Genomic DNA, 13,487 nt, shown 5'->3' with positions numbered 1-13,487 from the left:
GCTAGACTTAGTTTTGGTATTTTTGGTCACTAGTCAATCACTGGGCTCAAACAAGTTAAACAACATGAACACCTATTTTTCTTTTTCTCAATGAGTCTTGTTTTAGGAATGTGAGAGGAAGCCAGAGTACTTGGACAAAACCCACACAAACTCAGGGAAAATGTGAAAACACCACTCAGAAAGCCCACATCTGTTCGTCCACCACGTTATCCCCTGTTCCAGGGCATCTAAATGCCACTTTCCAACAGTATTGCAAACGATCTTTCCCCCTCGCTATTATGTGTCCTTCAGGCGTTTTTAAAAGTGTTAGTAGTTTTGCATTATTTCAATCAACTTCACGCATGATGCTCACCTGCGAGCGGCGACGAGCGCCTTCATCTCTTGGCGCAGATGCCGATGAAGCATATGTTTGTTGCTGGGGATCTCCAGTGCTCTTGCCATGGCGTCGGCATCGAAAGCCGGGTCCAGCACCAGCACGGCACCGTTGACGCCTTTACCCTGAAGATTGGCCGCAAACTCCTGAAAAAGAAGGACTAATGCTAGCTTGACTTAGTAGTTAAATTTATCCTGTGACCAAGCTTGTAATTCAATTTTTTTTCCAGAAATCCAGAGGCAGCAAATCAAATCTAATAAAATCCAGAAAGTGAAAATATTGCTGCAGTTTGGTTTAGCCTGTTGTGCTAGCTAGCTAGCTAGCTTCCAAGAATGTAACCGAGCACTCGGGGAGCTAGCGAGGGAGCTCGCTAGCTAGCACCTGTGGCTAAAGCCAAACTGTGGCAGGGATTTTACCTCCTGGACTTGGATTTGCGACCTCTGAAGTAATCGTCAAATCAATCTGCTGGGTTATCAATACTGGTTAAAAGTAACCAAATCTGGTCAAAATCCACAGCAACACAATGAGTTGGTTAGGAAAATAAAATGTAACTAGAGCTGCGAGCAGCTATAAAGGGCCCTCGCAACCCGGGCCACGTTGGGGTATATGCAAGTCGGGGGACTTGCACGTTGGGGTACTGTTAAATAGACAAGGACCATGGAAAATAGAAATGCATTTGCCGTGCCTTGTGTGTAAAAAGGTGCAGTAAAAGGCCAAAAATGATGCACAATTCCCAAAATAAATTCAAAAGTGTGGACTTTCTGATGTGTGTGCAAAGTTTCATGAAAAGTCGCTCGTTTGATATTCAAAACCAGCATCTGTTTATTTGAAAACATTGCATGGCACAGAGATGGTGTGTGATCAAATAAAAAGCTTTTTGATGACTCTTAATGTGGTGTCGCTGTGCAACACATATGTATTCATGACATAGTGAAGTATTGTGACAGTTTTGTAGGGTCCAGCAAACAGTAAATGTGTGACAGTTATTCAAGAAAAAATGTAGCTTTGAAGCAGGCTAACCAATGACATCATCTAAAGGGGAAAAAAGCACATGAGCAAGCATAGGTATAAGTAGAGGAGAAAAAGAGATGAAAGAAGTGCGAGAGATGGAACAGGAGAGGAATGCAGCTGTTTATGTATAGCTGTTGTAACAGGACAGATTAAATAACACTTTAACCTGGGGTTAACAGCGCCCTAGGACAGATAAACTCTTTAGTGTAAAAGTTTTCTGGGACAGATGAATCCCTTGGGGTCAAAGAGTTTGGGTTAGCACATAGTCTGTCTTAGGATAATGTAACCTCCATGGATGAATTAGTCCTAGGACGCTTTGACCTGCGGGCTAAAACTTCAGGGGGGTTAACCTGTCCTGTTATATTGTGATCATCGTCTTCGTGCATGTCCTCAGTGGCTTCTTCTGTCTGTGTGGCAGCATTTGATACATCTGTAGAACAAAAAAGAATGAAGAATCATGTTAGATCTGTGAAGTTTGGTTGTCTTAGGTGTAGTTTACAGAACAGTCGTGTGCATATTTTTAGCATGGTAGTGTCTTAATACAAATGCATATTATGTAATGCACTGTATATGGATATTACAGACGTAATATTTGACGGTGATCTTATATTCATAGTTTTTGCCCGTTAATAAATAATATAGCTAGTAAGTAATAAGACACGCAAAAATGGTATAGTTGAATCCTCTGGGTCAAAAAGCAATGTTTTAGGATTGTGTGATGAAATGATGAATAAAAGTAAGGATACGACAGGTACATAAATGGTTATATATACACACGGACATATATATTTATACAGTATAACAGTGCCGCATGTATTGGTTTTAAGGAAAGAGTTGAAAAGCAGTGTTCAGAAAAAAGCATAAGACGCACAAAGTACCATTTCACTACATGTAATAAGTTGTCAAGTAGACATGTGAATTAAGTGGTTAAGATAGTGGCTACTGTGCAAGTAAGCTTCATTTGTCTCTAAAAGGTTAGCATATGTGTTCTACATGATATCAATGGCTAGACGTGCTCGTGGAGAAACATTACAAACAGAAAAACACACTAAAGGTGCCTTTAACAAACCTGTTAATAAATGAGAACTTAATACATATATGTATGGCATACTGTATATGATTGAGAAAGTTGTCCTGTTTAGTTTATGTATTGTATACTTACGGAAAAAAGTTGGCAATCTTTGCGTATGGAGATGATTAGAGGGTCTTTATCAAAAAAGAATTTGCTTGTTGATTTGTGCATGTTCTGTAGAAAAGCAAAGGAGTAGAAATAAATACAGTATCATACTTCATAAACATACAAGAAATTTGTAGCTGTATTAACCATTGTTGGTATTTGAAGTGATAATTTAGGAATAGAAGTGTAGTGATTGCAGAATTTATAGAGTGCTTACCTTGTATGACTTTGTAGATGGAAATGTCTTTTGTTGAAAGAGCTCTTTGTTGTCTACTATATATGCAAGGACAAGCATAAGTAGGTGTGGTTATGAAGTACTTGACCATTGAAATAAAGCAGTGGTATCAAATGTATGGACCGTGGTTTGGCTCAGGCCTGCAAAGGGGTTTAATGTGGCACAAGAGATAATCTTGTAAGGTACAAAAAATAATAATAATATAATAGGTATGCCTCTGAGTTTTCACAAATCTAGGTCAAGTCAAGTCATCTTTAGTTATTTTGCGCTTGAATCATCCAATCGGAAATGCTCCATAAAAAAATGTATAGAGGGTGCGATTTATTGCAAATTGCACAAGAAATCTCTAAAAATTCATGTTAATGACAAGTCTGATTTGTGTGCAAAGTTTCACGAGTTTTCACACATGTATAGATAAAAAAAAAACAAAGCAGCACTTTACTTGGCAACCAATGCATCGCTATAGCAGCAGCGTGCGACAAAATAAAAAACTTTCGATAAATTTGCATCTTAAACATCTTAAGATGAAACACACCAAGTTTGAACACGGTCGGATGAATTTTGTAGGAGGAGTTAAAATATGACCCCTAAAAAAGGCCACAAAAAAAGTCTACAAATCCCATCATAAATCAAAATGGCGGACTTCCTGTTTGGTTTAGCACATGGTTCCAAGAGACTTTTTTGTACATCGTGGGCTCTTATGTATGCCTCTAAATTATCATAGCGCTAGGTGAAACGTACAACCGGGAATGCTTCGTTAAAGAGGAGTTTTTTAGCTCAAAATGTGATGACCGGCCCCTACGGGACTTCCTGTTGGGTTTAGCACATGGCACCAAGAGACTTTTTTGTACATCGTGGGCTGTTATATTTGTCTCCAAATTTTCGTAGCTCTAGCTGCTTCGTACAACTGGGAATGCTTCATTAAGAAGTAATTTTTTCCTTTGCAAACTGTGCATGCCACGGCAACAGCGTGCGACAAAATAAAAAGCTTTCAATAACTTTTCATCTTCAACATCTTAAGATGAATCACACCAAGTTTGGAGATGATCGGATAAACTCTCTAGGAGGAGTTCGTTAAAATAAGACCCCTATGAAATGGCCCAAAAAATGGCAACACGTTCCAAAGTAAATCAAAATGGCGGACTTCCTGTTCGGTTTAGCATATGGTTCAAAAAGAGTTTTTTGTACCTTGAGGGCTGTTACATATGTCTTCAAATATTGGTAACTCTAGGTGAAATGTACAGCCGGGAATGCTTCATTAAGTTAGAATTTTGAAACACAAAATTTGATGCCTCGCCTCTGGCGGACTTCCTGTTAGGTTTAGCATATGGCACCAACAGGCTTTTTTGTAGATCATAGTCTGTTAAATATGTGTACCAATTTTCGTAGCTCTAGATTAAACGTACCACCGGCAATGCTTCGTTAAGTAAGAATTTTGAAACTGTAAATTTGATGCCCCGCCACCGTCATATAGTATGTCAAAAACTTTAGATTTTTTACCATGATGTTGTCCCAGGTGTTGAGATGGTACAGCCCAAGTTTGAAGTCAATCGGGTTAACCGTGTAGGAGAAGCGGGCAAAAGTATGACCCCTGTAAATGTGCAAAAATGGGCCAAAATTGGACATTCAAATACTCATACCTCACTTCCTGTCTATTTTAGGGTACACATATCAAAGAGGTTTTTGTTCATCTGGATGTGCTACAGGTGCCACACAATTTTCGTAGCCATAGGACAATCGTAGCGGGACAGGGATCCGTTAAACCTATGTAGGTGGCGCTACAGAGCCATTTTTCTGTTATCATGTATGGCGACTTTAAAATATCAAATTTTTCGCCAGACCCGATCTGCGTGTAAAGTTTGGTGAGTTTTCGTTCATGTTTAGTGCCTCAAAAATGTGGTTGTTTGCGGAAAAGAATAATAACAAAGAAGAAGAAGAATAATAACTAGAGCTGCGAGCAGCTATAAAGGGCCCTCGCAACCCGTGCCACGTTGGGGTATTTGCACGTCGGGGTACTGGCACGTTAGGGTACTGTTTCATAAGAAACCGTCTAAATTGTAAATGTTTTGCCATGCTTTTTGTGTTTGTTCACATTGCTATGGAATGCTTTGTCGAGGTATTCGGCTGATAGGTATGCCTCCCAATATTCACACATCTAGCTGAATCATATAAAAAAAAAAAATTCTTTGCAAACAATGCATCGCTACAGCAAAGGCGTGCCACGTTGGGGTACTTGCACGTCGGGGTACTGGCACGTTGGGGTACTGTCAAATAGGACAAGGACCATCTAAAATGTTTTTGACAAGCCTTGTGTGTGCAAAGTTTAATCAAAACGCAAAATATGGTGCGCAATTCCCAAAATAAATTCAAAATGGCGGACTTCCTTTTAGGTTTAGCATACGGCTACAGAATACTTTTTGTAGGTCTTAAGCTAATAGGTATGCCTCCCAGTTTTCACAAATCTAGGTCAAGTCATCTTTAGTTGTGTATCGCTTGAATCATACAATTGGAAATGCTCCATAAAAATGCATAGAGGGCGCTATTGAGCACAACGTTGGGTTACTTGCACGTCAGGGTACTGGCACGTTGGGGTACTGTTACATGGAACAAGGACCATTTAAAATGTTAGTTTTTTCCATGCCTTGTCTGTGCAAAGTTTAATGAAGAAGGCCAAAAATTATGTATAATTCCCAAAATAAAATCAAAATAGCGGACTTCCTCTTTGGTTTGGCAAATGGCTACATAATACTTTTTTGTAGGTCTAGCATAATCATACAATCGGAAATGCTTCATAAAAAGGTCTAGAGGGCGCTATTTATTTCAAATTGCACAATAAATCTCTGAAAATTCATGTTCATGACAAGTCTGATGTGTTTGCAAAGTTCCATGAGTTTTCATGTGTATAAAAAAAAAAAAGCAGCACTTGACAAACAATGCATTGCTATGGCAACAGCGTGTTACAAAATAAAAAACTTTCGATTACTTTGCATCTTAAACATCTTAAGATGAAACACACCAAGTTTGAAGACAGTCGGATAAATTTTGTAGGAGGGGTTCGTTAAAATATGACCCCTGAAAGTTTTTCCTTGCCCGGTTGGAGGGTTAGATCAGGGGATGTCGCAACTTGTTTGTGGTTAAGTGCTACAGAAGTAAATGTGTCTTAACAACCTCATGATTGAATGTGTTTTCAATTCTCTAGGATGTGATTGGATTGTATCAATTAAATGTTCTTATAACTGATTCAGTGAGTAGTAAAAATAGTGTGTCAAGTATAATGACATGAAATATAAGGAATACAAAAAACAAAACAAGAACCCTCTAAATTACACATTTTGTTCCAGGCTTTATGTGCGTGCATAGTTTGAGTATACACCTAGGTTTAGGCCAGGAGTGTTCAAACCTTTTGCAAAGAGGGCCGGGTATGGTAAGGTGAGAATGTGTGGGGCCTAATCAACCATTTAGTTTAGCCTGACATAATTTTTTTACATGCATATGTAAATATATATATGTGGACAAATGTGTACATATGTCTACAAATTTTTGTAGCTCGAGCTGCTTCGTCCAACTGGGAACGCTGCATTAAGAAGGATTTTTTTTTCCTTTGCCAACAGTGCATGCCACGACAACAGCGTGCGACGAAATAAAAAGCTTTCAATAACTTTTCATCGTCAACATCTTAAGATGAATCACACCAAGTTTGAAGATGATCGGATAAACTCTGTAGGAGGAGTTCGTTAAAATAAGACCCCTATGAAATGGCCAAAAAAATGGCAACATGTTCCAAAGTAAATCAAAATGGCAGACTTCCTGTTAGGTTTAGCATATGGTTCAAAAAGAGTTTTTTGTACCTCGAGGGCTGTTACATATGTCTTCAAATTTTGGTCACTCTAGGTGAAACGTACAGCCGGAAATGCTTCATTAAGTAAAAATTTTGAAATGCAAAATTTGATGCCCTGCCTCTGGCGGACTTCCTGTTAGGTTTAGCATATGGCACCAACAGGCTTTTTTGTAGATCATAGTCTGTTACATATGTGTACCAATTTTCGTAGCTCTAGATTAAACGTATAACCGGCAATACTTCAGATGAAACATGCCAAAGAATGAAGACAATCTGATAAGTTTTGTAGAAAATATGAGGCCTATAAAAGGCCCCCAAAAAATGGCTACAAATAGCAAAGTAAATCAAAATGCCGGACTTCCTGTTTGGCTTAGCATATGGTTCTAAAAGACTTTTTTGTACATCGTGGGCTCTTATGTATGCCTCCAAATTATCATAGCGCTAGGTGAAAGGTACAACCGGGAATGCTTCGTTAAAGAGGAGTTTTTTAGCTCAAAAAGTGATGCCCGGCCCTTGCGGGACTTCCTGTTGGGTTTAGCACAAAGCAGCAAGAGACTTTTTTTGTACATCGTGGGCTGTTACATATGTCTACAAATTTTCGTAGCTATAGCTGCTTCGTACAACTGAGAATTCTTCATTAAGAAGAATTTTTTTCCTTTGCAAACAAGTGCATGCCACGACAACAGCGTGCAGCGAAATAAAAAGCTTTCAATAACTTTTCATCTTCAACATCTTAAGATGAATCACACCAAGTTTGAAGATGATCGGATAAACTCTGTAAGAGGAGTTCGTTAAAATAGGACCCCTATGAAATGGCCAAAAAAATGGGAACACGTTCCAAAGTAAATCAAAATGGTGGACTTTCTGTTAGGTTTAGCATATGGTTCAAAAAGAGTTTTTTGTACCTTGAGGGCTGTTACATATGTCTTTAAATTTTGGTAACTCTAGGTGAAACGTACAGCCGGGAATGCTTCATTAAGTAAGAATTTTGAAACTCCAAATTTGATGCCCCGCCTCTGGCGGACTTCCTGTTGGGTTTAGCATATGGCACCAACAGACTTTTTTGTAGGTCATAGTCTGTTACATATGTGTACCAATTTTCGTAGCTCTAGGTTAAACATACAACCGGCAATACTACGTTTAGTAAGAGTTTTGAAACTCTAAATTTGATGCCCCACCGCCGTCATATAGTATGTCGAAAACTTTAGATTTTTTACCATGGTGTTGTCCCAGGTCTTGAGATGGTACATCCCAAGTTTGAAGTCAATTGGATTAACCGTGTAGGAGAAGCAGGCAAAAGTATGACCCCTGTAAATGTGCAAAAATTGGCCAAAATTGGACATTTAAATACTCATATCTCACTTCCTGTCTATTTTAGGGTACACACATCAAAGAGGTTTTTGTTCATCTGGATGTGCTACAGGTGCCACACAATTTTCATAGCCGTCGGACAATCGTAGCGGGCCAGGGATCTGTTTAACCTATGTAGGTGGCGCTATGGAGCCATTTTTCTGTTATCACCTATGGCGACTTTAAAATATAAAATTTTCCCCAGGCCTGACGTGTGTGTAAAGTTTGGTGAGTTTTCGTTCACGTTTAGTGTCTCAAAAATGTGATTGTTTGCGGAAAAGAATAATAACAAATAAAAAGAAGAAGAACTAGAGCTGCGAGCAGCTATAAAGGGCCCTCGCAACCTGGGCCACGTTGGGGTACTTGCACGTCGGGGTACTGGCACGTTGGGGTACTGTCAAATCGGACAAGGACCATCTAAAATGTTTTTGACAAGCTTTGTGAGTGCAAAAGGCCAAAGATGGTGTGCAATTCCCAAAATAAATTTAAAATGGCGGACTTCCTTTTAGGTTTAGCATACGGCTACAGAATACTTTTTGTAGGTCTTAAGCTAATAGGTATGCCTCCCAGTTTTCACAAATCTAGGTCAAGTCATCTTTAGTTGTGTATCGCTTGAATCATACAATTGGAAATGCTCCATAAAAATGCATAGAGGGCGCTATTGAGCACAACGTTGGGTTACTTGCACGTCAGGGTACTGGCACGTTGGGGTACTGTTACATGGAACAAGGACCATTTAAAATGTTAGTTTTTTCCATGCCTTGTCTGTGCAAAGTTTAATGAAAGAGGCCAAAAATGATGTATAATTCCCAAAATAAAATCAAAATATCGGATTTTCACAAATCTAGCAGAATCATACAATCGGAAATACTTCATAAAAATGTCTAGAGGGCGCTATTTATTGCAAATTGCACAATAAATCTCTAAAAATTCATGTTCATGACAAGTCTGATGTGTTTGCAAAGTTTCATGAGTTTTCACACATGTATAGATAAAAAAAAAACAAAGCAGCACTTCACTTGGCAAACAGCATCGCTATAGCAGCAGCGTGCGACAAAATAAAAAAACTTTCGATAACTTTGCATCTTAAACATCTTAAGATGAAACACACCAAGTTTGAAGACGGTCGGATGAACTTTGTACGAGGAGTTCGTTAAAATATGACAACTGAAAAAGGCCACAAAAAATGGCAACAAATCCCATCGTAAATCAAAATGGCAGACTTCCTGTTTGGTTTAGCACATGGTTCCAAGAGACTTTTTTGTACATCGTGGGCTCTTATGTATGCCTGCAAATTATCATCGCGCTAGGTGAAACGTACAACCAGGAATGCTTCGTTAAAGAGGAGTTTTCTAGCTCAAAATGTGATGCAAGGCCCCTGGGGGACTTCCTGTTGGGTTTAGCACATGGCACCAAGAGACTTTTTTGTACATTGTGGGCTGTTACATATGTCGACAAATTTTTGTAGCTCTAGCTACTTCGTACAACTGGGAATGCTTCATTAAGAGGGATTTTTTTCCTTTGCAAAAAGTGCATGCCACGACAACAGCGTGCGACGAAATAAAGAGCTTTCAATAACTTTTCATCCTCAACATCTTAAGATGAGTCACACCAAGTTTGAAGATGATCGGATAAACTCTGTAGGAGGAGTTCGTTAAAATATGACCCCTATGAAATGGCCCAAAAAATGGCAACACAGTCCAAAGTAAATAAAAATGGCGGACATCCTGTTAGGTTTAGCATATGGTTCAAAAAGAGTTTTTTGTACCTCGAGGGCTGTTATATACCTCTACAAATTTTGGTAACTCCAGGTGAAACGTACAGCCGGGTATGCTTTGTTAAAGAGGAGTTTTTTAGCTCAAAATGTGATGCCCGGCCCCTGGGGGACTTCCTGTTGGGTTTAGCACAGGGCACCAAGAGACTTTTTTGTACATCTTGGGCTGTTACATATGTCTACAAATTTTCGTAGCTCTAGCTGCTTCGTACAACTGGCAATGCTTCTTTAAGGATATTTTTTTTCCTTTGCAAACAGTGCATGCCATGACAACAGCGTGCGACGAAATACAAAGCTTTCAATAACTTTTCATCTTCAACATCTTAAGATGAATCACACCAAGTTTGAAGATGATCGGATAAACACTGTAGGAGGAGTTCGTTAAAATAAGACCCCAATGAAATGGCCAAAAAAATGGCAACACGTTCCAAAATAAATCAAAATGTCGGACTTCCTGTGAGGTTTAGCATATGGTTCAAAAAGAGTTTTTTGTAGGTCATAGCCTGTTACATATGTGTACCAATTTTCGTAGCTCTAGATTAAACGTACAACCGGCAATGCTTCATGAAGTAAGAATTTTTAAACTCTAAATTTGATGCGTCACCGACGTCATATAGTATATCAAAAACTTTAGATTTTTTACAATGATGTTGTCCCAGGTGTTGAGATGGTCCATCCCAAGTTTGAAGTTAATCGGGTTAACCGTGTAGGAGAAGCGGGCAAAAGTATGACCCCTGTAAATGTGCAAAACTGGGCCAAAATTGGACAGTCAGATGAACATACCTCACTTTCTGTCTATTTTAGGGTACACACATCAAAGAGGTTTTTGTTCATCTGGATGTGCTACGGGTGCCACACAATTTTCGTCGCCATAGGACAATCGTAGCGGGACAGGGATCCGTTTAACCTATGTAGGTGGCGCTATGGAGCCATTTTTCTGTTATCATGTATGGCGACTTTAAAATATCAAATTTTTCGCCAGGCCTGATGTGCGTGTAAAGTTTGGTGAGTTTTCGTTCACGTTTAGCGTCTCAAAAATGCGATTGTTTGCGGAGAAGAATAATAATAAGAATAACTAGAGCTGCGAGCAGCTATAAAGGGCCCTCGCAACCCGTGCCACGTTGGGGTATTTGCACGTCGGGGTACTGGCACGTTAGGGTACTGTTTCATAAGAAACCGTCTAAATTGTAAATGTTTTGCCATGCTTTTTGTGTTTGTTCACATTGCTATGGAATGCTTTGTCGAGGTATTCGGCTGATAGGTATGCCTCCCAATATTCACACATCTAGCTGAATCATATAAAAAAAAAAAATTCTTTGCAAACAATGCATCGCTACAGCAAAGGCGTGCCACGTTGGGGTACTTGCACGTCGGGGTACTGGCACGTTGGGGTACTGTCAAATAGGACAAGGACCATCTAAAATGTTTTTGACAAGCCTTGTGTGTGCAAAGTTTAATCAAAACGCAAAATATGGTGCGCAATTCCCAAAATAAATTCAAAATGGCGGACTTCCTTTTAGGTTTAGCATACGGCTACAGAATACTTTTTGTAGGTCTTAAGCTAATAGGTATGCCTCCCAGTTTTCACAAATCTAGGTCAAGTCATCTTTAGTTGTGTATCGCTTGAATCATACAATTGGAAATGCTCCATAAAAATGCATAGAGGGCGCTATTGAGCACAACGTTGGGTTACTTGCACGTCAGGGTACTGGCACGTTGGGGTACTGTTACATGGAACAAGGACCATTTAAAATGTTAGTTTTTTCCATGCCTTGTCTGTGCAAAGTTTAATGAAGAAGGCCAAAAATTATGTATAATTCCCAAAATAAAATCAAAATAGCGGACTTCCTCTTTGGTTTGGCAAATGGCTACATAATACTTTTTTGTAGGTCTAGCATAATCATACAATCGGAAATGCTTCATAAAAAGGTCTAGAGGGCGCTATTTATTTCAAATTGCACAATAAATCTCTGAAAATTCATGTTCATGACAAGTCTGATGTGTTTGCAAAGTTCCATGAGTTTTCATGTGTATAAAAAAAAAAGCAGCACTTGACAAACAATGCATTGCTATGGCAACAGCGTGTTACAAAATAAAAAACTTTCGATTACTTTGCATCTTAAACATCTTAAGATGAAACACACCAAGTTTGAAGACAGTCGGATAAATTTTGTAGGAGGGGTTCGTTAAAATATGACCCCTGAAAGTTTTTCCTTGCCCGGTTGGAGGGTTAGATCAGGGGATGTCGCAACTTGTTTGTGGTTAAGTGCTACAGAAGTAAATGTGTCTTAACAACCTCATGATTGAATGTGTTTTCAATTCTCTAGGATGTGATTGGATTGTATCAATTAAATGTTCTTATAACTGATTCAGTGAGTAGTAAAAATAGTGTGTCAAGTATAATGACATGAAATATAAGGAATACAAAAAACAAAACAAGAACCCTCTAAATTACACATTTTGTTCCAGGCTTTATGTGCGTGCATAGTTTGAGTATACACCTAGGTTTAGGCCAGGAGTGTTCAAACCTTTTGCAAAGAGGGCCGGGTATGGTAAGGTGAGAATGTGTGGGGCCTAATCAACCATTTAGTTTAGCCTGACATAATTTTTTTACATGCATATGTAAATATATATATGTGGACAAATGTGTACATATGTCTACAAATTTTTGTAGCTCGAGCTGCTTCGTCCAACTGGGAACGCTGCATTAAGAAGGATTTTTTTTTCCTTTGCCAACAGTGCATGCCACGACAACAGCGTGCGACGAAATAAAAAGCTTTCAATAACTTTTCATCGTCAACATCTTAAGATGAATCACACCAAGTTTGAAGATGATCGGATAAACTCTGTAGGAGGAGTTCGTTAAAATAAGACCCCTATGAAATGGCCAAAAAAATGGCAACATGTTCCAAAGTAAATCAAAATGGCAGACTTCCTGTTAGGTTTAGCATATGGTTCAAAAAGAGTTTTTTGTACCTCGAGGGCTGTTACATATGTCTTCAAATTTTGGTCACTCTAGGTGAAACGTACAGCCGGAAATGCTTCATTAAGTAAAAATTTTGAAATGCAAAATTTGATGCCCTGCCTCTGGCGGACTTCCTGTTAGGTTTAGCATATGGCACCAACAGGCTTTTTTGTAGATCATAGTCTGTTACATATGTGTACCAATTTTCGTAGCTCTAGATTAAACGTATAACCGGCAATACTTCAGATGAAACATGCCAAAGAATGAAGACAATCTGATAAGTTTTGTAGAAAATATGAGGCCTATAAAAGGCCCCCAAAAAATGGCTACAAATAGCAAAGTAAATCAAAATGCCGGACTTCCTGTTTGGCTTAGCATATGGTTCTAAAAGACTTTTTTGTACATCGTGGGCTCTTATGTATGCCTCCAAATTATCATAGCGCTAGGTGAAAGGTACAACCGGGAATGCTTCGTTAAAGAGGAGTTTTTTAGCTCAAAAAGTGATGCCCGGCCCTTGCGGGACTTCCTGTTGGGTTTAGCACAAAGCAGCAAGAGACTTTTTTTGTACATCGTGGGCTGTTACATATGTCTACAAATTTTCGTAGCTCTAGCTGCTTCGTACAACTGAGAATTCTTCATTAAGAAGAATTTTTTTCCTTTGCAAACAAGTGCATGCCACGACAACAGCGTGCAGCGAAATAAAAAGCTTTCAATAACTTTTCATCTTCAACATCTTAAGATGAATCACACCAAGTTTGAAGATG

At 39.0% G+C, this 13,487-nt stretch overlaps 1 protein-coding gene across 1 annotated transcript in view; it reads right to left on the bottom strand.

The window, feature by feature from the left end:
• LOC144024485 (kazrin-A-like) overlaps positions 1-13,487 on the bottom strand; it is a 31,116-nt gene that overhangs the window by 1,064 nt on the left and 16,565 nt on the right. Inside the window, exon 6 of the mRNA XM_077530806.1 lies at positions 353-519. Within this exon, the coding sequence (XP_077386932.1) occupies positions 353-519 (167 nt within the window). The remainder of the gene's footprint in view (positions 1-352; positions 520-13,487) is intronic.

This window comes from Festucalex cinctus, chromosome 8, assembly GCF_051991245.1.
Source record: "Festucalex cinctus isolate MCC-2025b chromosome 8, RoL_Fcin_1.0, whole genome shotgun sequence".
Classification (NCBI taxonomy): domain Eukaryota; kingdom Metazoa; phylum Chordata; class Actinopteri; order Syngnathiformes; family Syngnathidae; genus Festucalex; species Festucalex cinctus.
Note: the sequence above shows the minus strand (reverse complement) of the source record. Positions and strands in the feature narration are given on the sequence as shown.